This window comes from Halyomorpha halys, unplaced genomic scaffold (genome assembly GCF_000696795.3).
Source record: "Halyomorpha halys isolate HHAL.00 unplaced genomic scaffold, Hhal_1.1 Scaffold550.1, whole genome shotgun sequence".
Taxonomy (NCBI): domain Eukaryota; kingdom Metazoa; phylum Arthropoda; class Insecta; order Hemiptera; family Pentatomidae; genus Halyomorpha; species Halyomorpha halys.
The window spans coordinates 784,690-811,921 of record NW_027112242.1 but is presented as its reverse complement, the minus strand read 5'-3'; the positions used below and the strand labels follow the sequence as shown (position 1 = coordinate 811,921).

Here is a 27,232-nt window from a genome sequence, read left to right as displayed (position 1 = left end):
TACAGTTCTGTTTTTTTTTTTACATTCAAGCTTCGTACCTAAGCCTTCCGCTCCTTCATTGATTACAGGAAGAATTGATTGGAACAAATTTAAATGTGACCTGGAAACTAAACTAGACTTAAACATTATACTGAAGACAAAACAAGACATTGACGAAGCTATTGAAAAACTCACATCAACTATAAGAACAAGCATAACTGACAATTGTTTCATAACAATATGAAAAACAACTTGCCACAGCATATTCGTATCTTATTAAGGGAAAAACACAGAGCAAGATCGAAGTGGCACAGGACCAGATTTCCAACTGACAAAACATATTACACCAAATTGACTAACAAAATTAAAGTAGAAATTATAAAATACAAAATTCAAAATTTAATTTACTTACTGAAAATCTTACAACTACTGACAAATCATTATGGCGGACGACTAAATTGTTGCTGAATTTTAAAGACTTTAACTATCCTCTTCTCAACGATTTCCAAACCTGGACCAGAACTGACGAAGAAAAATCCCAAATATTCAACAACACCTATCTAAAACCTTTATTTCGCATCCTGATATCCTTAACCCAATTCATCTTGAATGTATTGAAGCAGAACTAAATTTCCACTCCAAATGACGCTTCCACCTAAAGCATTTCACCCATCACAAATATCCAGTATCATTCAAAGATTATCTAACCGCAAAGCTCCTGGATATGACCTAATAACTTCCCATATCCTAAAACGTCTTCCTAGAAAAGCCATCCTATTCCTCACCTACATATATAACGCCGTTCTCCGTTCCACATATTTCCCTGACCCAAGGAAATAATCTATAGTCAAAATGATACCCAAACCCCATAAGCCAGCAGACTAGCCATCCTCCTACCGTCCTATCTCTCTATTACCTATCATGGGCAAAATCTTCGAAAAACTCATTTTGAAACGCTTATACTCCACCCTTGATTCCAATCATATAATACCAGATCACCAATTTGGATACCGAACCTCTCATTCCACTATCCTGCAATGTCATCGTGGGATGGACGTTGTCTCGTCTTCATAGAGCGCGGAATGTACTGCGTGGGAGTCTTTTTCGATGTAGAACAGGCTTTTGATCGGCTTTTGAGAACTCCATCATTTCCTACCTCCTACATACAAAGATAAATTGTACAAAGATTTTTGTAGAAAACTGTTTATAATTGTCTCCTTCAATAACAAAAAATAGCAATATAAACTTGAAAAATAAATGTCCGAAGGGTAGGAAAACTACTTGTTTTATCCGAAGGAAAAAAAATTATCACGTTTCATAGTATAACTACCTCTTCAGAATTTGAGCTGAAACTCAGAGGATATGCCTCCGAAGCTCAATAAAGCTCACATTTTTGGCTTCACTTGTTCTGGCAACTTACCCCTTTCCTTATTCTCCTTCATTCAAGTGACCGGGTTATAAATTTACCACAAATATTTTTAAGGGATAACCTTCCAAAGTTAACCATATGATTTACGTCAGAAAAATACATTATGTTCTCTCCCATTAAGTTTATAAGGTTATAACCTATTCCGTTTTAACGAGCACAAAATTTAAGCAAGATCATATCAAGTAAAAAAAAAAAAAGCACATAAACATTAAAAAATATTTAAAAAAGATGGTTTAAAGAGAAGAAAACGAAAATTCCTTTGCTCATTAATAGTAGGCCTATGCTGTAGTATTTCAGGAAAAAGGAAGTCCAAAATGTCCAAAGAAAGTTATCCTTACTTGACTCCTGCTCTGGTCACTGTGGCGGCTTGTACTTTGGGAGCCTACCTTCTGTGGAAGCAAAGTGCTGTTATTCCTCCTGCTCCGCCTTCCAGAAGCAATAGTGAGGTAATTCATTTGGACCATATATATTTGTTTAACTGATTAACATTGCTTTAACACGTGTAATTGTTTAATATTACTTTTTATAATGATATGCTTACTTCTTTAGGCCATCGTTAGAACTCGAACCCGAATAACAGATTCATTAGTGGAGGAAAAACCGGCTTCGGCCCATGGCAAGAAACCACTAGGTCTTTCTAACCAGGATCCTCCCCACTATTTACAAGTGAGTTTTTTTTATATTTACTTATACTAAAGCTGGTATTATATACTTTGAAATAAAGTATAATATAATAAAGTATAATGAAATAATAATAAATGCACCCAATGAACGAAAACTAGCATAACTGTGGGCGAGATTCTATTCAGAGATTTTATATGTTATTTTTTATTGATGTTTGACTACTTTAGCCACTTACTTTTATTCAGTAGCTGCTGGTACTGGTACTGGTATCGGCGAGGGGGAACAAGTCCGGCAAGTGGGCCTAGTGGTCCTTTTTGTCAACCCCTGGCGGCTACCCGAGTTGCCGCCGCGTACTAACCAAGGTGGGAGTGTCAAGATTAATTCTTCGGGACCGCCGAAAAATGAATTTTAACTGCCCCAGGTGGGAACCGAACCCACAACGTTCCGAACCGAGCGCACTGGTACCTGCTTCCCACCCCGCACGGCCCTCACGTCCCTTATTCTGCAGCTAACTGAATCATGCTTACGAACATAACAGGCTATTGGGAGGAACGGGGTTTTATTTCGTCGTTAGTATCTTTTTTTTTGACATGACGTAAGTTTAGAAAAATCTAAGTTCATAAAAAGAATTTTTTTTTTGGCCATCATCAAATCTTTCATTCAAAATTTTGTTGAGCATCAATTTAGAGCAGCGATTCCTAAACTTGTTTGTCCTACCACCACCTTTTCAGGTTTTTTCCAGGGTTTATCAGGAAAAATATTACTTTGCGCCTCCTGGAAATTAATTTTTTTTTTTTAATTTAATAGCTATTAATAGGAAATATATATGTATTAATGTTTCTGCCGTAAAATATAGCCAAAAAAGGTGTAAATTAGAAGCATTGAGCTTGGAAATTATGAAACTATTTATTGAACTCAGAATAGAATGTAAAAAAAAGTTAAAATATTCAAAATCATCTTGATGAGAAGGATGAACCGGAATGAAATGTGCTGCTACCATTTTAGTAATCCTCGGTTCTATTTTCGTCAGCAGTAATATTGTTGACCGTGACAACTTGTTATTCATCACCCTCCCCCACCCTAAATGCACCTGTGGCCAAAAACGCCCTCCCGCCCCCCTGAATCGCTGCAGCACCAATCAGGGGGCGGTGGCGCCCACTTTGGGAATCACTGATTCAGTGACTGATTTTAACTTTAATACTACAAAATATGTTATCAGTTTAAAAAAAAATTAATATTAAAGATACACCACCATTTTGTTATTCATCATTTTTTTTTAACCAATAACATACAAGAAAAGTATTGTTCGACATAAAAGACAACACGGTTGTTGTTCCCGAAAATGTTCCCAATCAAACAAAAAAAAAAAAAAAAGCAACCAAAAGTTGTTAGCCGTAAAAAGTAGTGATATCAAAAAGGCGTTAAAAAAAAAAACAAATAGTAAATTTTGAAATATTATCAACTTTTATTTCACAATGACCTTTAAAATAATCAATAAATCTTTGTTTAATCCCATTTCTTTCAGTTTTTCTTTCAGATGTTTTCAGTGGACATAGTAAAAATGTAAAAGATATGGAAAAAGTTTCGTCTAAATTGCAATAAATATATTTCAATTAAATAAGTTTCTTGTTTTCACATATTTTAATAACTAAAAACGTTTTCACGCAAATATTTCTAATTTCACTATTGGATTATATATAAAAATTTATAAATCAAAATGCATAATAGCAATAAGTTTTTTAATTCATAATTATTATTAGTTTATTTATTAAGGTTTATAATTAGTATAAATGATACAAAAGACATTATCATGACACCGAGGCAAAATGTATACGCAAATTTTCAAGTCTTTTGGCCGTTTACGTTTTCATAGGTTTCTCGTCAATAGCAGATGAGAACAAGAATGTCGTATTTTTTAAGTGTCGTACTTCGGCTCGCTAAAGTCCAATAGCTTTGAAGATATGGACAAGTTCCCTTATCATATCTGAGTACATTTGGAAAAAATTCAAAAATCTTTTATTCCCGGATACTCAATTATCGGAAAAACCGTATTTGCTATCTCGGCGTTTATTGTGACATCGATTTTTTTTTTTGGAGTTTTATGTTTTCGGGACAAAACTCTTCCGCGTTCAATTGTAATTGAAATTATCTATGAATTAAAACAGATGTTTTTGGACAGTGTGTAAAAAAAAAAAAATAATGCCAGGTTAGAAAAATTTTGTGAATATTTTCGTTCCTTTGCAATTTAAAAGTTGATTTTGTTTCTGTTCGTTGTGGGTTGTTTCTTGGCCCAGGTAATGCGTAACAATTGATGTCAGAAGCGGGATTTTGCGAAAGAAACTTTTTTTTTTTTATTATGTATAGGAAGAAAGGATATACGAAGACACGATGATATGAGAAGGACGGTTGATAGATATGCTGACGATTATAGATGGAGAGAAAGAAGGAAAGGCGTAAGTCTCGTTGCAGGAAAGATTGCAGCTGGAGAGAAAGAGGAAAAAATTATAGATATGATGAAGATAAAAAGGGAAGAAGGTTAATAGAAGAAGAAGACAGGAAGTATATTAACAAACGTAAAGAATATATTAGAAGGGACGAAGATAGGAGACGAGAAGATGAAAAAAAAAAACCTAGTAGAATTGGTAAAAATTACTCAATCAGTTTAAGACATGGAGAGCATCATAATAATAACAAATTGAAAAACCAGGAAGTAATAGAAGCATAAAAGTACTAGAGACTGAAGACAAAATAAAATAAGATTCTTCACGGCATCATAGGATATATATTGATAAGAAAGATTCCAAACTCTAGGATGTGAAGAAGATTCTGTTTGGGACGAGCAGTACTTTAAGAAGGGGGCAGTGTAACGATGTTATTTGTTCCATCGATTATAATTGATATTATTGATGAATTAAAACAGATGTTTTTGGACAGTGTGCAAAAAAAAAAAGTAACAATAGGTTAGGAAAATTTCGTGAATATTCTCCTTTGCAATAAAAAAATTATTTTTGTATCTGTTCGTAGTGGTTGTTTCTTAGCCCAGGTAACACGCAACAATATCTCTTCTACTTCTAGTTTTAAGTTACCCTCAGAACAATCCGATTTTTTATTTAATTTTGAAAATAATTTATTTTTTCATATTGATTATTGAAAATTTCTCTCGTAGAATATTTTGTTGATATGGGAATATAAAAATGACTTCATCCTTCGCAAAACATAGTTTAAATTTATTTTGAACATTTATAATTTACCTGCAAATACTAAATTCAAAAATGCCCATATCAATAACAGAAACTAATCAGTAATATTCGTTACAAAAAGAAAACTATTAATGCCTTTTTAAGAATTCATAAAGAGAGGTGAAATTTCCTAATACAACGTGAAAGTTTTTTAAATTATTATTTTATTGTGTAATGTAACCTTCTTTCATAAAGTTACAGACAACGGTAATAGATGTTATAGAGCATACTTACACCAAATTTACAAATATATAAGTTAAATGATAACAAAACAAGGTATAAAACTTAATTTATAAACAATTAAATTTGACGTAAAATCAAGTTAATCAAATTAACCATAACGCAATCAATTCTATTTACGTTCAAGCTCGGGATCTCGAAACCGGCATTTTACAAGTGCAGCTATGTAAATAATAGAAATATTATTAATGGAAGGTTTCGTGAAAATCTAACTAAAAAGAAAAGTGTGAAGTTAAGGAGAATTTATTTTTAAAAAACACAAACTTTGCTAAAAGAAGGTTATAATTGTGGGGCGTAAACGTAATGGCCAACTTAAATAATGGTGAGGATTCCAACTTAAATCCTATTGAAGTAGTGTTGTGAGGGAATCGCTTCGACTTCGAGCCGATTTCCTCTCGCCTCGTGTGCGGATCCCAACTTCAGTCTTATTGAGGTAGTGCAGGCCGGAATAGCTTCGACTTTGAGCCGTTTCAAGTCGCTCCGTGTTCAAAGGGCCTTAGTGTGATGTTTCCTTATAGTGTAGCCTATAATAGTCAGTTGCCAAGACAACCCTTTCACATTAAAAGAAACCAAGGAGACAAAAACCCTCCTCCCACCATATCCTCCGTATAGCTGAACCTAACGTTAGGTCCTCATGAAAACTATGAAAATATAAATTTAGAAGACTTTGCAACTACTCAGTCTTCTAGTGAAAAATCAATGAAACCAGAAAAAATCCAAACCATGGTATTAACCTTGAAGGCACCCGGCAGCACATTTACTCCAGTACAGATCGTCGAAATGTCGTCTAGCACCAAACATTACTACAAGAATTAACTGTTGATACTCTAGGACATATAGACATGCTGGTAGATAATAAAAGTCTTATCACAGATCCGAAATATCAAAGCTACTCATAAGACAGTGATCAAACAGGGATGTTAGGGATCTTCACAACCAATTAGTTCAACAAAAATTGTCCTCTAGGTCATCTTCATAAATTTAAATTTATCAACAACTTTTACATTTTTTAAGACAGAACATTCCAAATGAAAGTTGGTTCAATCCTTTCTCAAAAGTTACGTCAGGAAATCGGTACACCCCAAGGATTTCATTTAGCTTAAAATTGTTTTTAATTATTAGGACAGTTCCGACTCCTTCCAAGCAGGGAATGCTTAACCGATAGCCCAATTGGTATCAACAAGTCCCTTAATTTATTATCGTCTAATTTGGCACAAATTTAAATAAGCATCTTTATGACAAATAGAAAGTGCATAAAATGACAGATTCATTTTGAATTCTAAAGAAGTATGGATGGTTATTATAAATAAAAGTATTTCAAGTACACATCTACTTCTTAGATCACTTATTTTGCAGATCTCAGGGCATGTGGAAACTTCATTCAGAGAACTTAATGGTTCTGGGAAAACACATCTCTGTGTCTGTAACAATCTTCACTGTTTCTCGGAAGTTTCTGAAGAGGTAGGTTAAACTCTTGGATATAGAAAAGCAACATATGAATTAGACAGGTTTAATTAATAATAATTTTTAATCGAAATAATTTTATATAACTAAATAGAATTTTCCACACATCTCTTAATTTAAAATCCAGCAAGAGCACACTGAATAGAACACTGGATGAAAATTTGAGTTTTTATTTTTACATATCTAATTTTAAACCTATTAGTTATATTAAGAAACTATTTGATTGTTTAGAATCAAAGAAAAAATATAATTTTTCTCATAAGCAAACATAGTTGTGGAAAAGTTAACCCTTGTGTTAACACCACATTTAATAATTAATTCGTAAATCTATTCTGTAAGTATATTTTGTTAATAGGCATAGTATTTCATTTTTTTTTTGTTTTGTAATTTGTAAACAGTTTGTTTTTGTTTTAAAAAAGGGATATTTATTTAAACTTGTATTGTAATGTGTATATGATGGAATAGCAGCATAGGGACTATTTTTTCACAATACAATAATGTATGGCCTAAGTCGGTCACCCAGTCACCTTTGTGTAATTGGGCACAAATCGTCACCAGACTCTGTGTGAATATTTATTGGAGCGCCATACAAAAGTGGACCCACCAAGGTGAGAACAGTGGACTTCTTCATTAAACAGCATCGCCTCTCTGACCTTTCGGAGCAGACCTTTCAGGACCTACCACTGAGGACCTATTGGAGTTCGTCCAGCAGTAATTTATTTTATCTTTATTGATTTAGTAAATTTTGTTTGTTCTTTTATTTCATTTTGCTTTCTCTTGAAGGACAGTTTTATTTTAAATTTTGTTCTTGATTTCATTTCTTAAGGTTTTATTTTGATTTGATATTATGTTTTTCAACTTAGCATAATAAATGTTTATAATCCCAGCCAGCGAGTTTGTTTTGTTCTTTTTTAAAGCTTTCCTTCAGAAAGACATGGTCAATTTTGAGATGGCTTTAACACATTGCTTATTTTCACATAACCATGTTTTTAACTAATTTTAAGCCACAACACGACTATGGTATAATAATGATGTATAGATCTACAGTAATATATTCTAATACAATAGATAGTAATATTATTGTACTATAAGTATGAAAAGTGTACTATAAATATAATATATAATACAGTAATAAACTGGATTTGGTGAATGACACAATTCTTCCTTTTTCAAATAAAATAATTTATTTCATATAATCAGCAACAACGTTTCGAGAAAATTCCCCATCTTCAGGTTACTTTTCCTCGAGTTCTCAGGTCCAATTTTCTCGAAACATTGTTGCTGATTATGTGAAATAAATTATTTTATTTGAAAAAGGAAGAATTGTGTCATTCACCAAATCCAGTTTAATTCAAAGACTCTTCCAGTAAAAGATCATAAAGTTTAGAATACAGTAATAATATAATAATGTTTTATGAATTATTACATTATTCAGAGTTCCTTTTATTCTTCCAAATTTCAACAATGAAACGTTTTATATATATTTAGAATTTTTAATATTTATTTTAAAGAACTAAAACAATAAAAAAAAATCATGTACTACTATTATGTATTTTAATATTCAATCTCTAAGCCTATTTAATATAAAAATAATAAGCAATTGTTTAACCAGATTTAGGTATGCTGTGAGTATAGCAATCCAATGCAGTTGGATGGCACTGCTTTTTTGAATAAAGTGTTTCTCCCTTTAGATATATTGCATTATTTCTATCCGATACTTAAAAGAAGACAAGGAAAATCATAGTAGTTAAATAAATATACTAATATTTAATAAAATATTTTGATATGTACGTTTATGAAGTACTCAATGAACTTTATTTAAATGGCTAAATGCAGAGTATTGATGAGGACAGCAGAAATCAATTAATATAAAACAACATTAATTGTAATCGACACCTATCAGATCACTTGGTCCCTCTGTCATGTTACCTCAAAGTTTCAAATCAGCTTTTTTTAAGGGAGTCTTACTTCTTAATTCATTAAGAAGATATTTTACTTCCCAAACAAAACTTAAACTCATGAAAACACTTTTAAAATTGGAGAGACCATCCATAAAGACCTAAATGTTTCCTATGTAATTGATCTAGCCCGAACCCAATATCATTCCTTCCATTATAAACTCCCTAACCACCCAAATCCACTAGTTTCTAACCTTGCATCCTCTTCCATTCCTGGCAATCCTCCGAGGCGTCTGAAAAGAAGATAGCCTTGTGACCTTATATTGTAAAATGTTTTTAGAGTTCTACTTCTGGGTAATTTCTCTACATGCTGTATCATATCATTATTTCATTATGATCAAATTTACTTGTTGTATTTTTTATACAGTTGTAAATATCAATAAATAAAAAAAAAATTGGAGAGTAAAAAGTGGTTATCTGTGTTATAAAATATATGATTTCTCTAGATACCAATTTTGTTCCCTTGATGTTTTGTAAAAGAATTTCGTTATTTTAGTCTCACTTATGAATCAAATTTAAAAAAATAATTAACAATAATCACTATCAACAGAAGATTAAAATAAGAAACAATATATTATTTTATCATATTCATTATTTTTTTATATGCATTTAGGACAAAAATTAAAACACAATTGTGCTCAATTTATTTATTTATATTTTGAAGATACTTCTAGGAGGATGAGAAGGGAACACAGTTTCCCCTAAAATACAAATAAATTAAGCACAATTGTGTTTTAATTTTTGACTGCAAGATTGATATGAGGGTACAAAAAATATCAAATAGTGAAAGTCAGATGGTGAAACAAATTAATAAAGAAACAAGATAATTTTAAAATATAAACAATAAAGTATACTATAAATAAATAAAAAACAAAATCCTGGATTCCATGATGGCCCCACTTCAAGAATTATTGTGAGACTCATCCATACCCTGAAAAGGACAAGAAGATAAAACTTCTGCATGTCATGAATTATAACTCCACAATAATAATAAACATAGTAACAAAAACCATCTAACCATAATATTTAACATTACAATAATAAAAACCTTTGAACCTCTGACATTATATATTCAATCAGTTCAACCTTAACAAAAGGATTTGGTTAAAGTGGAATGGCCAGATACAGAAGGCATAGTATTGGAACAGTACCTATAGAGCAGTTATTCCCAACCAGGATTCCGCAAGCCTCTTCCGGGTTTTCCACTAAATAATTTAGGAATGGGTTGTCAACTCAATACAGTTTATAGTACTAACCTTTCTTAGCTGATGCTGAAAAGACGGCATTTGACACTCTATTTGTATCAAATGATAATGTAGGGGTTCTGTAATTTGCCAACTTCTACCAAAAAGGTTCTGCCATTCTCCAAGTGGCACCAAAATGATTCTGCAGCCAAAAATAAACGTTGGGAACCACTGGTAATGAAGATATATTTCCTCCCTTACAAAAAATTCCAAAGAAATTCATAGAGGCAGGCAGCGAACAGTAATATTTAGGTCTGCAGCCTGATGATATTGTTTAAGCTATGTGTGATCTCTCTTTTAAAGGTGAAAGAGGTCTTAAAATCCACATCACAAAAAAAAATCCCAGAGAAGCTAACACCATTAAGATCAGAGAAATAGTCAAGAATCCAATAGACCCTAATAATGGAGAGGGTTTAAGATATAAAACAAATGAGAACATTACCAAATGGTCTACTTCTTTCAAGAAATTTTTAGTAGAAAATGTTGTGAATACTGCAGATTTCAACAAGGGTATAAGTAAGTTTATAATTTTTCTAAAGACCATCATTGCAGAACTGTCAGGCCACCACCATTGTTAAATTTTATAGAATTAGAAAAAAAATTAACAGGGTAGAAAAAAGGGTGGAGGAAAAAGGTTTTTTCCATAGAGGGCCAATAAAACACAGGAAGGTATGTAAGGTTCCTCAATATAATTACCACAAAGAAATAGAAAAGGTATTACAAAACATTATGGATGCTGACACTTCTAACCAATGTCCTTTGAAGTTGACCAAAATTTAAAATCACAATAAAAAAGTGAAAATTCCTGTGAGCATGTGGAGTATGAAAAACAGGCTTCACTGAAAATGTAATGTTTATTAAAATTGAAGCCGTCAAGAAAGCTTATATTATGTATCTCAATAGAGTAGAAATTTAAAATTAATAATTTTAGGCTAAATTAAAATACTACATAATGGAAGAATTACACAAATCCTTAAAAAAAAAAATAAACTGAACTGGACAGATTATTATTTTTAGATTAAGTAATATTTGACAAGAAAGTGAATATTGTTGTATGATTGGAAATAAATAATTTTTCTTACAGATGACTAAAGGTTTTTATTTAACTATAAAATTACTGCAATGATCATAAAATAAGCTAAGTTGGATATATTTAATTATTTCAAGTGACATTTTGGATTTTACTAATTATAAGTTATATGAAGGTAAATAGTGTGAAAGTAACAAATTTAAATTAGCATGTATTTGTTTATGACAATTGTACAATGGTTTGTTGCCTTGAAAATTTAACATTTAAAAAAAAAAACTTAAAATTTGGCAAAAAAGCCTGAACTGAAATGTTGCTGAATGATATTTAAGGAATATAAGAAAAAGAATTAGAAATGTCATACATTACTTCTATAAAAGAACAATCATAAAAACTCTATTGCAACTTTTTATTGGCTATATGTTTGTTAGGAATTAAATTTTTAACAAAATTATTTTTTAATAGATCATATTAATGTTTCACTAGGCCATTCCACCAGAAATTTCTGAATCTATAAGTGACATTACAGGCTCTGAACAAAATGAAACAATAAACAACTATGTAAGTATAGAACTTATAAATTAAGTAAGACAACTTCCAACTCAAAATTTTTTTTATTATTATATTGGTCATAAGTTACCCAAAAAAAAGTTTCAAATAATTTCATTATCTGTTTATTTATTATATAATCTTGATTTTCCAAGGTTAGTCTGTAAGAATGTAAATATGTGAGCCTAAAAATGTAATACTTAAGACAATTTAAATTAGATTTAATTATAAACTATAACTTAAACAAAAAACATTAACAGTAACATGAAACCTTAAATGAAGAAAGAAAGAAATTTTCGAAGTTCAAAGTTTTATATTTTGTATTTTATGCTATAGTTCATTGAATAAAATTTAAATAATTCGATTATTTTCTTTGTTAAAGCATTATATCAATGTTTCTGTAGGTTATTACCTCAGATCTGCCCAAAATAAAGGTAAATAGTATGGAAGTAATAAATTTAAATAAGCATATAATTTGTGTATAAAAATGTTCGATATTTTTGTTATATCACAATTTGTTTTATTCTAAATTATTATAATGTTTGTTATAAATTTGCAATCTTGCAATTTTTTTGAAAAATAAAAAATTAAAACTGGACAAAAAGAGCCTAAAACGTTGTAAGATGTTATTTAAGAAATAAAAGAATTAATTTTAAAAGGGTTATGCACAACTCCCTCAAAACAACAATCCCAAAAACTCTTATCCATCATTTGTTTGTTATCAGTTTGTTAATAATTAAGTTTAAAGAATATTATGAAGAAGATGGTCAGGGGTTTCGTCAAAATAAAACAAAAAAATAGTTATGTTTCACCCCACTTTGTAGAGCTTCGTATGGGCTGTTCCAGTTTTCGAATTAGCGAATAAATAATTAATAAAACAATAAATAGTTCTTAACTATTTGTTTTCTTTTGACAGCACCCCTGACCATCTTGATAATATAAATAATACGGTCAATCATTGAAATATATAATTAAAAAATATTAACTTTTAATGGACCATATTGATGTTTTGTTAGGTTACTCCAACACAATTGACTGAAAATTCTGAATCTATAAAGGAAGTTACAGACTATGAACCAAATGAAACTATATACAATAACAATGTAAGTATAAATTTAAGATACTATAAATTTAGTAATAAACCATCTAAACCAAATTGATTTTTTTATTCTGATGGCCATTAGTTAAATAAAAAGAAGTTTCAAATTATTTCATAATATATTTTGTTATTATCTTCTTGATTACCTACTGTTACTTTGTGAGATCTATGCCCAATATATGGACCTGAAAATAAAGTACATGAGCAATTTCAAATGAAAATTAGTTGTAAACAGCAAAACTATAACTTAAAAGAACATTAAATATAGAAACAAAGAAATTCAAAATTTCATAATTTTGTATTTTATGCTATTGTTCATTATTTTTTTATCGACTGCAAGTTAATTGCGAATCATATTGAAATAATTTAATTACTCGCAAGGTTGATCAATCATATTGATGTTTCCACAGGATACTTCGTCAGATGTGCCCCAAAATATTTTTTCCAAAAATGAAATACCAGACCATGAATTAAATGGAGCTATAAACAATAATGATGTATGTATGTAAACATTCAAGAAACTACAAATTAGGTTACAAAACTTCTTATCTAACATACACCATTTTTTTATTTTATTTAGTTCATTAAAAATTAGATTAAACTAATGTTATTAATCATATAAATTATGGGTATTACCCATTGAATCATGATGATTTTTGTTAAGGCCATAACTGTATCACATCTGCTCCAAACTTCTGGGTCTAAAAGTGAAACAGCACACTTCAAACAAAATGAAGTTATTGCCTATAACACTGTAAGTATAGATTGAAGAAACCTTACTTTAACTAAGAAAATGTATAATCTAAATTTCAAGTTTTTTTTTTTTAAGTTTTTGTTATTAACTATATTAATTTCTCCTAAGTTTGCTGTGCAAGACTCATCTCTGCCTTCTGGAACTACAATCGAAACAATAGAGTTTGAATCTAATGCAGCAATAAAAAATAGAACTGTAAGTACTACAAATTATTATTATTATATAAATTATTACACTTGATTTATGACTAAAATATATTCTAAATGATGAATAATTTTTGCAGGCAAAGCAAACTGTGGGAGAAGAGTACATTTCAATAAAAGATGTAATTTTAACATAAGATACAGTTTCACTGTGGCTTTTTAATTTGCAGTTAATTTTAAATTTTTGATGTTCTCTAGATAACTTGGCCAGACCTGTCCGAAGAATTTGGTTTAATAGATAAAGTACCAGATAGAACTATAAACGATAGCACTGTAAGGGTTTGTATAAAAAAATCAAAAAAATCTTATGTTATTATTGATTTAATAATCTTACTTAATTAAAATTAATTTAGAGGGCATCTAATCCTATTTATTAAAAAATATTTTTTTAATCAAATTGATTTTCCCTAGGTAGCTGCAATAGATTTGCCCAAGTCTTCTGGTCCTGAAGTTGAAAAACCAGACCTTGAAACAAAGGTAGCTAGCTATAAACAATAATATGATAACTGTACATCCCAGAAATCATTGCATAGTATTAGATTTAATGTTGATATATGCCCAAAGGTTTAGGGCCAATAGTTCTTTTGCGCATAAACTGTTCCGAGATAATACTTGCTCATTTCCAATACAATATATATTTTTTCGGCTTTATCTGTATATCCTGTTTTCATATACATACAGTTTTTCTCTACTCTGCTAAGCATTTTCACTTATTTTGGCCAAATTATGAAAAAGCTAAATAAAAAGTGAATAAAAATTGTACATAAATTTTAGCCATTAATTATCATTTTATAAATTTCACATTTTCACTTGACACAGTTCAAAAAAGTATTTAAGTTATTTATAATATTTTTTGGGGGAGAAATTACCCTTTGTATGACTTTTTTTCTTTATTTCAACATTTGAGCAACGTTTCGGACAGTTAGCCCATTACCCAGTTCCTTTTTCTTAATTATGTGATGTGAACAAAAATTTTTAAAAAAATGTTATTCAAAATTTTGAATTTAAGTTGAAATTGTTTCTTGTTTTTCATTGTCTCAAGTTTTTTCACCTTATTTGTCATAACTTTCATTAACATCTATTTTTTAATGCCCATCATTCTTCTTTGCAGTACTTCACTCTTTTTTTTCTAAGTGAATAAATAAAAGAAGTCATAAAAAGAGTAATTTCTCTTAGAAAAAATTATACAAATACCATTTTATAAAAATCTTTTGTTTAGAAACTATTAAGAGGAAGTTAAAATATAACATAATATAGTAATTTTTAAAAACTGGGTTAATTTTTAATTGAATAAATAAACAAAATTTTGGTGTTTGTTTTACTTTGTCAATTATATTTATAAATTTTATCTCTCCATTTAAACATTACTTTTCACTTATTAGTATTTTATGTACTTTTGTTGTATTGAAGTTTCATTTGAAAAATCACTTCAGTTATTTATTACAACTTTAATAGAAATTTTCTCAAAAAATTGAGGTGATCCAAATGCTGAGACAGGTTGTGTGAATATACGTTAAAAGATAAATATTTTTGTAGTTAGAATAAAAAATTTAAATATTTTTGCTATATATTGTTGAAATATAAGGGATAATTTTATAACTAGCTATCATTTCACTGTAATTCCTCAATTCTTAGTTTAATATAGTTAAACTTCTAATCCGACTTTTGCTGTATAATAATAAATTAGGAATTAAAATGAAATAAAATTATTTTTCATTTGTTAATTGAATCATGTTGATGTTTCTCTAGCTTATTCCATCAGTTATGAATGAAAATTCTGGATCTACAAATGATGTCACAGCCCATGAAACAAATGAAAATTTAAATAGTAACAATGTAAGTGTATATATATATTTTTGTTTTGTTTTTTCGTGAAGTATATATGTTAGTACTTAGCAATTTACCTTACCCATATTTTAATATTTGATTAAAAGTTTTTATAAATATATATCATACTCAGCATAATTGCATAATTTACTCACTATTTTGATCTTGTTTTCTTATACTTCTCTTGCATACATAATGACCTATATTTCAAGGTTAATGGTCTGTTTGGGAATAAAATGTATGGGGGTGAGCCATTTTTAATATATATATGGCCACAAGAAATCACTTTTTCATGTGAATAAATAAAAACATTAGATTAAATATTATAAAATTTAAACTATACCATGTTTGCATTAATCCTCTATTTTTCACCAAATCCAAGAAGCCATTTTCATAACATATGTCAAGGAAAATACATCTATACATCACTAAGGGAAAGTAGTATTTGAGTAAATTGATACTAGTTCATTTGTATATTAATCCACAATTATCCTTTAAATTTGAGTCAAATTGAATAATCCATTTTTGAATACAGGCATCCAAAGAAAAATAGGTTTGCAAGAGGGCATAACCTAATGTAGTTGACAGAATTTGATGAAATTGATATGAGTAGGGATGTAGGGACAGATTTTTAGAAGGAAAGTATTTCTTAAAATATTTAAGTGTTACAGAAAATACAAAAGAATTACTCAAATAAATTCATAAATATTCCTTGAATATAGATCTAATGTTGGTGGGTTTGAAAATCATTAAACTTCATAGATTTCGGGAGAGAATATTTTCCCTAATCCTCCACAGCCTATGTGTATCCCTAATGCCACAAGATGTAGGGCTATCTAGGAACCAACACCCACATTTCCTGAGCACTATTGAAGTCGGATAAACAGACTATTGTTTATCATGCTAAGCTGTTATCCCTGAATCCAAATTTGACTACAGTCACTGTATGTACTCAGAACCAATTTTATTCCTGCATTTCTAAAGCATAAAATGAGATTCATACAAAAAAATTTTTTTCATTTCCTTCTTAAATACAAAGCTTCCCTACGTCCAGTAATGAGGAATCAAAACAGAACACTCAAGACCACTCTTTTACATTGATGAAGGAATTTATTTTTTCTGTTGCTAATTAGTTAATTACAAATTAATTTTTTCATTTGTTTAGTTATTAAATCTTCTTAATTTTCTTAAGGTTACTCCGCTAGATCTACACCAAGCATCTAAATCTGGAAATGAAGTAAGCAACTTTGAATCAAACTTAGTTATTAAGAGTAAAACTTTAAATAAAATAAATCTTAAACATAGAAACAAAACTTCTAAATCTGGTAGCCAAAGTTATTTTGTAATTTTATACTATCGTTAATTTTTTTTTTTTTATTGCCTGCTACATAATTCTGGATTAGATAACTTTATTATCTACTTGGCTTATGAATCATATTATTTCATTAGGTCACTACGCAAGATCTGCATCAAACTTCTGGTTCTAAAAGTGAGGTGTGTATTATACTTTAAATCTCATGAACTGTAGCACTGTAAGAATAGAATCATGAAACTTTACATAAGTTAATTAAAAGTTGATTATTTAATCATATAGAGTTTTAAATCTTTGTTATTATAAGTATTGACTGAAGAAACTATAAATTAAATAAAGTATGGAGCTCACCAAGACTGGACTGTTTTGCCTTGCTTGCTCCATTTAGGCACACTTTTCAAAAGTAATATAGTGTGTAATAGATAGAGAGCCTGCCCACTTCACCACTTTATTTATTCTTTTTATTATCCCCTACCTGAACATTTGTGACGTAAAGGGTTGGTTATCCACAGGTAACCAACCTTTTATAACCAAAATGGAGGGGGAAGGATCAAGTTTTTAATCTGTTGAGCTGCCATTTTCCAAGATGGATTCGAACAAGAGCCCTGCAGACTGGAGTTTGCTGAGGTTATGCTGCAACTCCCTTGTCTTACAAACAACCTTAGTCCATTTCAACACTGCACTCCCCTGCCCCTTCTATATCTATTTCATGCAATTAAAAGAGTGTAGCAGGATATACCGGTCTTATCTCACATGGCTCCTACCCTTAAAAACTTTCTAATTAAAAAGATTAAATAAATTGTCGTTTTCTTAGTTCTGTTGGTCATTAGATTTATAAAATTTCACTATCTATTCAATTATTAAATTATATTGATTTTTCTAAAGTTCTTCTGATAAATATGTACTAATCTTCTGGACCTAAAAATATATTAAGCACCTTTATACTAAATTTAGCTATAAATAATAGGAATATAAGTAGTGAGTGATTAGTAAATCGGAATAATGTTAGGCTATTATAATGAAGTTAAAAAAAAATTTTATATGTTACTAATCTTACCTTAAGATTGACATAACTTTGTTTATCTCTACTACTTTGCTTACTAAAATTTTTAGAAGTAGGTAATAGTTTTTGGTTATTAAATCATATTTAACTTTCCAAGGTTACACAGCAAGGCCTGCCCAAAAATTCTGAGTCAGAAAATGAAGGGAATGACGTTGAATCAAATAATAATGCAATAGATAACGCCGTAAGTATAGATTCAATGAATCTTAAAACTAGAAAACATATAGGAAGAAGATAGTTGACCATATGGTGTAGATTATAGAAAGATAGTCCAGGTGACGGTCAATAGAGGTATCAAAATAGTAAAAGAAAACTATTTATTGCTAACCAACTTTTTGCCTCACTTTGCAAGGCTTCGTCAGAGCTGTCAGATTGAAACAGAGAGTACAACTGAGAAAAGGAAGGTCAGGTAGAAAATATTAAACCTTCCTTCTATCAGTCATCCTCTCTTTTTCAATATGACAGTCCTGACGAAGCCCTGTAAAGTGGGGTACAACTTTGGTTAACAATAAATAATTTTCTTTTACTATTTTGATACATTTATTGACCTTCACTCAGACTATCTTCCTAAAAGAAAAGATAAGATTCTAACTTTTCAAAATTTTGTTATTTTTTGTTAATCCTTTGTTCATTAGTTAATTAAAACTTCATTACCTTTAAGTAATAAATTGTGTTGAATTTTCCAAGGTCACTCTGCAGGATATGCGCCAAAATCTTGGTAATGAAAATGATGTAAGTTCTTTGAAACCAAATTCAGCTATATGTATTAAGTAAGATTATAAATAGTTTGATATGTATAAGATTAGAAATATTAAATAGTAGGAAGAAAATTTAGAATAATGAGCGTATAGAGTTGGACAAAAATAATAGAATATTGTATGTTTCAGATTATATATTTAATTAATGTTTCAGAACCATCAATATTTTATCTGTATTCAATATGAAAATAATTTCCAGGCTAGTTGATTTAAAAAAAAAAAAAATTGTCATTCACCCAGTTATTTTTTAAAATTTCACCAAATTTACATATTATATAATTGAATGCAAAACTGGAGTATAAAAACTGGTGATTAAGGATGGTCAACTCACTATGTGAAGTTATTGGTAAGACAAGTTGTTGTATAACAACATTCTCTGTTAAAACTATCCATTCACAAGGATGTCCTTTGCTTCAGTAGAAGATAGTACTGGAGGACATGGAAGTTTGTCAGTGTTTTTCAGGATTTCACCTTATTTTCTGGGATTTTTTACCTTGTTTTTGGTAACTTTATTTTGCATAAATACAAACTTATCTCTTGATTTTTTTATCCTGGTATATTTGCTTGTAATTATCAATTATTCTATCGGTGTCACCAAGCGAAGTCATTTATTTGGAAGCATTTTGTACATCAATAGTGAATAAGAAACAATGTAACATTTCTCTCGATAATATTATATTTCATCTTCTATTGTTATCAATCTTTACTTCCTACTTGTATTGTTATTAATCAGCTATTTTTTATTTGATTCATCGTTATCTATAATTCCAAATTTGTTTGTTTATTATTATCTTTTTTGTTTCTCTAAATGATGGTTTTTATCTCATTTTTGTTTTTTAGTCCTGATGAAGACCTGAAATTCAGGTCAAAATGTTAGCATGAATAAACAGTTTTTCTTTATTTGCTGACCGCATCACAAGACCATCTTCTCCATATATTAATCCACGGTCAACTACCAACATATCATCAAAATTTTTATCATTGGAAATTTAAACCTATAGGATAATCTCTTCTGCTCTGTATGTCAGAAATGGCCTGGAAGGGAGTAAACTAAAAAATGTATATATAGCTTTATAAAGTTATTTGGGATATACATCCTCAGAAAATATATTAATTAAAAGCATAATTCTCTTAATCTATATAAATCATGTTCAATTTTTAATAATAAAACTAATTTACAACATAATAGTAAAATGAGAATTAAATTGTCATTTATACTTTATAATAATGCAACAGACTCACAAAGGAGGAATTATTTTGTCATTATCTAATTCAAATAAAATTATAATTTAAATGATTATTTTTCTATCAAATTTCTTTCCTGATTCTCTTATTCCCACTTAAAAAGTATTTTCAGAACCAAAATTGCTCACATTTATTTATTGCTTCATTTATAACATGTTCTTATGATGCATATATCTTTATTAAACATGTTAAAGGTATAACTACCTTAATCTTTTATTAATATAATTTTCTCCAAACTCTCTTAATCAAGAATGAAATCTAGTTTTCAATTTATCATAACCAAACTAATTTACAATAGTGCAGTTAAATCAGAATTAAGCCTGTCTATTATGTGAAATTTCAATTTCAGCAAGTTCTTATGATGTATATGTCTTCTTAAAACACATTAAAACCTAACTCTTTTAATCCATGTAAATGGTTAATTTTTCATAACCAAACTAATTTACAACTCACTACTTAAATCATATTTAAATTCTTAATTATTTGAAGTTTTGAGCTCATCTTATATAACAATGAAAGGCACTCTCAAAAAGGTAAAATTATTTTAGCATAGTTATAGTAAAATAATTATATATTTTAAATAACATTATTAAATTGTTATTTTACTATTCCATATTTTATCCCCAGTTTACTAAATTAGTGAGAGCATAAAGGAATGCACAATCATTCAAGAATAATAAATACTTAATTATTTTAAAACACACATTAATAAATATGACAGAAAAATGGTAAATTGTTTATCCAATAAATAAAACAAACAAATATATAAATTGATAATTTAGAATATTAAAATAATAGTTCAACTAAAGATAGGAGCACAAATCAAGAAATGTGGGAAATAATAGTTCCAATTAGCTCTGCTACAGACCAGCAGTCCAAACAGCCGTTTCTGGAGTTCAAATATAGCTTGAAAATATTTTTAATAATAGTTCAACTAACTGCATAAAGATAGCAGCACTAACCAAGAAAATAAGAATAGTAGTTTCACTAACCACCGCAAGAGGCCAGCACCATCCAAACAGTCATTTCCTAAGTCAAGCAGTAAAATTTTTAGTTTGTATTAGGATATTAGGAACTTAAAGGAGCTCAACTGATCGGATCATAGTTAAGACTTGTGTTGGAACATACATATGTATATAGATTTGTTCCAACACAATCGTAATGACAGACGAACTTCTTGAGCTCTTGTGAGTTCCTAATATCCTAATACCAAATTAAAAATTTTCTGCTAGACTTCGAAAATGACTCTTTGGATGGTGCTGGTCTCTTGCGGCGGTTGTCGGAACTACTATTTTCTACCTTTCTTGATTGGTGCTGCTATCTGTAGTTAGCTGGGCGAACTATCATTAAAAATATTTTTGAGCAATATTTAGACTTAGGAAACGGCTGTTTGGATGTTGCTGGCCTGTAACGGTGCTAATTGGAACTATTATTTTCCACATTTCTTGATTTGTGCTCCTATCTTTAGTTGAACTATTATTTTAACATTCTAAATTTAAAGATTAGTTAGATTATATTAAATTTTTATTCAGGACAATCAACATCTTGGTTATTATGCCCTTTTTGCTTTATTTATCTTCTTGTCTTTGACATTTGATAGATAAATGTAAACTGTTTTCTTTTAACACTGGTCGATATTGGTGAATTATATTTTAGTATAAAGTTGAGTTTCTTTTAGAAATTTTATTATTTTGTCTATAGATTCTGCTGAGTCTTTAAGGGCCAATTCTCTTGTACAAGGAATTTTATTATTTTCTAAGGCTTGACGAAATGATGAGCATTCTTCAATTATATGCTTTATCAGTAATAGGGACTGACAGGTTTGGCATATAAATTGGTCCTCTTTTGTGATTAAGTGGAGGTGTGTTAATTTGGAATGTCCTATTCTGACTCTTGCAACATCCATTTCTTCTCTTCTGTTTCCCCTTATGGCACTTGTCCACTTTTGTGTGTTTTTTTAAACATTTCTTAGTTTATTGATGAGTGGTACCTCAGCCCACATTGAATCCCAACTTTTTCGGATTCTGTTCCTTAAGAATGCCTTTATGTCTTTCGGCTCGTAAATTTGGAGAGATGGAATGTTCTTTAGCCACTTTATCCACTGCCTGGGCGCGTTTAAGGCCCATGAACCGTGATTTTACTTTAATGACTAAAGCTTGCAAAGGAGTTTGGATATCCAATTTTTCTGAATATAGGTTATTTTTTACTGCGATAGCAATTACTCCATGTGCATACCCTCTTCAACTATTTCTTTGTCTTTTCTGTGTATACAATAATCTCTTATTCTTAAATTTAGTTTAGAAGTTAACTTTGTTTCCTGTAGACACAATAAGGTTGGGTTGTAGTCTTTTAAAAGTATTTTCATTTCCTCATATTGAGTCCTAATTCAATTATAATTCCAGCTAATGATTGTCATGTTGTCTAAGATATTTGGTCTGGCCTATTGAGCTGATTGTTATACATTGATGTATCTCTTTTTTTAATACTTTTTGGCTTTTATTTAACTGAATCCGCCTTGGCAGTGGCGGAGTTTTAAATGTACCAGTGGTCACAACCGAGGGTTTGGAGCCTTCGGGTTTTGATTCCAAAACGGACCTAGGTCCTAGGTAGGTTTGCACAGGGGGGACTGGTGAAAGTGAAGGAGGAGAGGGGATGGGTGAGGGAGAAAGGGGTCTAAGGGAGGGTATTGCAATATTGGTATTGTCTCCTCTTGAATGCGGAGTAGTAATATCCATTTCATTGTTAGTTGATTCATTAAATTCTTCAGTCTGACTTCCTACGTCTATTCCTCCTTTCCTATTAATTTTAACTGCATCTGCATAATTTATATTACCTATGATATGTTGTCTTTCCTTATATTTATTTTTTGCTTCATTATATGATATTTTTTCTTTGACTGTATCGTTTTGATTTATTTTTCCTCTTGCAGTTTAGGACATTTTAAATCTAAAGTAGAGTGTTGGTTTTCACAGTTGACACATTTAGGAACTATTGAGTCACAAAGTAATCCGCTATGTTCCGGCTTCGAAAATAAGCACATATTGGTGTTTTTGAACATTTATCAGCAAAATGCCCGAATTTGAAGCATTTTCTGCCCCTGAAATTTCATTTTCTTCGACTCCATCTAAATCAGGGCAAAATATTATCCCTTTACTTATATTTAACTTTTCATGTGGGCTTACTTTTATTTTTATTATTGTGCCGAAGGTGTTTAGCCTTAACAATTTTTTAGATTGTTCTCTGGATCTTGTTTCGACTAAAATTGTTCCGTTTCTTAGTTTTTTTTACATTATTTGGTTTCCCACACTAGTTATTTATTGACTTATATATTAAAAATGGTGAGCCTTTTAGTAGGCCTCCTTCTTCATCCTTTTCTATTATTAAATTTTTTTTTTTATTTTCTATTGATTTGATTGTGTTTTGTTTGTTGATACCCTTTTAAGAGTAGGAGATTTATCAGGTGGTTTATTCATTGTATAGCCATTTCTTTGATATTATTATTGGCTTGAGCAGCACAGAATAAACTATTAAATGTTAACAATAAGTTTAGAGAACTATTGCTACCACTTACCTGGACGATTTTTTGTTGTAGTCTATCTCTTCTATCCGTTGGCGGATTCTCATCAAATTTCACAAAAAGCTTCCTTGATTCTAACTCTTTCACTTGGTAGTACTCACAAACATTTAGATTCAATTTATCTCCCTTAAATTAACTCCCTCAGAAACTAACCTTTAAAACACTTGATATCTTTATGAAAAACATATGACAGTCCTTAAGATCAGTTAGAAACTTCAAATAATCAATATTTAAGTAGTGAGTTATTTTTTATTAATTAGTTTTTTTTTTATGAAAAATTAACCATTTACATAGATTAAAAGAGATAGGCTTTAAATACGTTTTATGAAGACAAATGCATCATAAGAACTTGTTGAAATTGAAATTTCATATAATAGGCATATTTAATTTTGATTTAACTACTATGTTATGAATTAGTTTTGCTATGATAAATTGAAAACCATTTAGGTTTAGAGAGTTTGAAGGAAATTAATTTCTTAATTAATTAAATTTGTTCAGAAACTCATGAACACACCTTTATTTCCCAATTTAATGAAGATTTGAAGTGGTTATTACCCTTCTTACCATTGTGTTTCCATACTTCCTCTACCAAGTCGTTCAATATAACATTGTCCATCATATATCCCATATCTTCTTATAGTAAAATATCCTGTTTGAACCTCTGATCAGTAAGTTTAAATTATTCTTCCTCTTTTTGTAAAAAATTACATTTTTACATCTTTGTTAGGTTTACCAAGAGTACATCTAATCTCTTCATTAAAAATCTATCTAATTTTCTTATATTTCTATATCTATTAAGGTCATTATTTTCCCCATAGGTATAATTCTGGGGTTTGATATTTAACCCTTAAATTAAGGGGAAAAATGGTTAGGTAAGTGATTTTTAGTTAGTAGGAATGTTACAATGAATTTCATATATAGGTATGTGAATGTTAAAATTTGAGAAAACATTTTTTTTACTTATCTGGTCTATTTTTCCTATCCTGTATTGTCCATATTACTCTCCTAGAAAATTGTTTTAATATTACAAGAACTGAATGCCACATTAGCCAAATATGACCTGGGAAACGTGTATCTTGGAGGTCTTAAAAAAAAAAAGTCAGGAAAGAATCAGTGTGATAACAAAATCTTTTATCATTATATACTCAGCATCAGAACCTCTAGTAGCTTATGAAAAAAAAAAAAATAGCAATTATAACTACAATTTATGCCAAGAAAATAAGGTCACCTATTATATTTCTAGGACCCACTTATCCCAGTCCAGTCTAATTAAGTAGTTCTTTCCCATAATAAGATAGTCTTCTTAAATTTGAAATAAGAATTATTGTTTCTTTCAATTGAAGATAATCATTTCTTATTACCTAAATGAAGTTAAAATATTGTTTCAGATTTTACAATTTAATAGTTAATGCCTCTGCATATTCATAGGTATCCCATACTGATGACATTCAGAAGGTGCTGGGTTTTTTAGGATCGAACTCCCACTTAGGAGAAGAAGATTTAAGTAGAATGGTTTCAAACAAGAAGCAATGGCGAAGAAACCCTATGTATTTAGCTTTGAGGGAAGGCAATTTACCAGTAGTACAATCACTATTAAGGCTAGGGGCCCCAATAGATTTCACTGACAGGCAAGGTCAATTCCCAATACACCTGGCAGCAGCATCCGGAAATGTTGAATTACTGAATACGCTTGTCCAATGGGGAGGTAGCTTGTCAAGTAAAGATATGTTTGGCTATACACCTTTTCACAGGGCAGCTCTCGCTGGTCAAACAGAAACAATTAAATGGCTTTATGAACGAGGAGGAGGTTTTCTAAAGGAAACTAGCTGGGCTGGATGGACTGCTCTACATCTTGCGGTTATGAACGGTCACTACTGTACTTCTGATCAACTGTTGAAATTTGGTGCTAATGTCAATGCAAAAGATAAGGACGGTTGGACTCCAATGTACCTGGCAAAATTATACAAACGATATGAAGTAATGAAACTACTTGAATCATGGGGGGGCATACTTTAATTGAGCAAGGAAAATAAAATATATATCTACCATCTTACATTTGTTAGAAGTTATATTCTAATAGAAGTTATATAGCTATATTTAAACAGTTCAAAATGGTATTTGTATTATTTTTTCTGGGAGATACAACTCTTTATAACTTCTTTTATTTTTATTGTTATAAGTTTTTGTTCTAATCATAAAATATTGTACGATAAATAATCTTAAAATTAAACAGCAATTTCAAATAAATAATTTAAAATTCATCATTAGTTATTTTAAATATGTATAACTTACCATTGATACTACTAAGTTTTACAACTGTTAATTTTTATAGATTTAAAAATTTGGAATTAGGCCAACAAATTTTAATTCTATTTATTCCTATTTATTTTCCTTACCTTAATTATGTGATGATCATATCACTGCTTTGCTTGAATAGTGGCACATGACAAAAAAAAAAGTTTTTTTTTATTTAGTATTTGAGACATTCGATAGAGTGTAGTATAGACTGGATGTAATTCATAATCAGTCTAATAACTTTAGAGAAGTCTTTGATTTTCTCAGTGAAGAAAGTAATCACAGTATAGCAATTGTAAATAAAATCATAACTTTTTTTTTGTCATATGTGCCATTATTCAAACAAAACAGTGATATATAAAAAAATAAAACAATATTCAAATCTTGAAACAAAAAATAAAAGCTAGCAACATTTATCTTGTTTTGTATTAATCTTAAATATTGTTGCCTTATTTGTCATGTCTGTCTAAAATTAACAAAAAAAAAAAAAAAAAAAAAAGCATATATAAAAGGAGTGCTTTTTTTGAACAATGGTTATACAAAGAAGTAATTTGTACGAGATCATACTCAACTTCCAGATTTTGCGAATCGTGGGTACCCTCTTTATAGAAGAGGACTCGAAGAGCTCCCGAACCCACAGAGTTAACTAACGGCTACAGTAACAGAATGAATAATTATCTGCCACAGCCGAATTCAAACCTGGGTCCCAGGTATTATAAGCACAGTTCCTTACTCACTGAGCTACCTCACTCCTTAAACAAAACCATAATTTAATTAATTGAGATGCTAAATTATAATGTTACAAATTATTTTTTAATTTAATAACAATTTTCATATAAAAAAAAAATATAACACGTGTTCTCAATTAATAAGGTGAAAATACTGGAGATTAATCCAAAACAATAGACGTGCAACTTTTATATTCAAGATTTGAATACAAAAAAAAAAAGCTACATTTTTGACATAGAATCATCACCTAATTAAAGTAAGGAAAACAAATAAATTATAATATTTATCAAATAAAGTAGTAATGATAGGAATGAATATTGGTATTTAAGTTTGTTGGCCCAATTTCAATTTTTTTAATTTGTAAAAATTAATATAATTGATAAATTTAGTTGTGTCAATGATTAATCCTATATAAAATAACTAATAATTAATTTTAAATTTATTTAGTTTAAATTGCTGTATAATTATAAAACTGTTGATCGTGCAACTTATTTTTTTAGAATAAAAGACAAACTGATTGAAATGTACAAATGATGAAGTAATTAAAAAAGGTTATAAAAGGGTTATTTCTTAAAAAAAATAGTAAAAATAAAATAATAAAAATATAATTAAAATTA

General features: G+C 29.6%; 1 protein-coding gene across 6 annotated transcripts; it reads left to right on the top strand.

Moving 5' to 3' along the window:
- Nucleotides 1-1,514: 1,514 nt before the first annotated feature.
- LOC106684174 (ankyrin-3) lies at nt 1,515-25,644 on the top strand. 6 transcript variants are annotated; one of them, XM_067050221.1, is made up of 17 exons: nt 1,515-1,854; nt 1,958-2,074; nt 6,868-6,972; nt 11,691-11,765; nt 12,770-12,856; nt 13,263-13,349; nt 13,517-13,606; nt 13,715-13,801; nt 13,890-13,931; nt 14,008-14,088; nt 14,221-14,286; nt 15,559-15,645; nt 16,829-16,873; nt 17,086-17,130; nt 18,109-18,195; nt 18,699-18,743; nt 25,044-25,644. In XM_067050221.1, the coding sequence occupies exons 1-17, from the start codon at nt 1,723-1,725 to the stop codon at nt 25,605-25,607; spliced, it is 1,842 nt and encodes a 613-aa protein (XP_066906322.1). In that variant the 5' UTR covers nt 1,515-1,722; the 3' UTR covers nt 25,608-25,644. The 6 variants fall into 6 exon arrangements, with proteins under 6 accessions (XP_066906322.1, XP_066906324.1, XP_066906325.1 ...); XM_067050224.1 differs by lacking the exon at nt 25,044-25,644 and adding an exon at nt 19,610-19,828 and having other exon boundaries at nt 1,516-1,854; XM_067050220.1 differs by having other exon boundaries at nt 1,517-1,854; nt 25,020-25,644.
- The last annotated feature ends 1,588 nt before the right edge of the window (nt 25,645-27,232 follow it).

What these genes read in the sequence shown, in the direction of transcription:
- LOC106684174 (XM_067050220.1), top strand. Translation starts at nt 1,723, where the DNA reads ATGTCCAAAGAAAGTTATCCTTACTTGACTCCTGCTCTGGTCACTGTG. An exon ending in ATCCTCCCCACTATTTACAA is followed by an intron (nt 2,075 to 6,867) that starts GTGAGTTTTTTT and finishes CTTATTTTGCAG; the next exon opens with ATCTCAGGGCATGTGGAAAC. An exon ending in AGTACATTTCAATAAAAGAT is followed by an intron (nt 13,932 to 14,007) that starts GTAATTTTAACA and finishes GATGTTCTCTAG; the next exon opens with ATAACTTGGCCAGACCTGTC.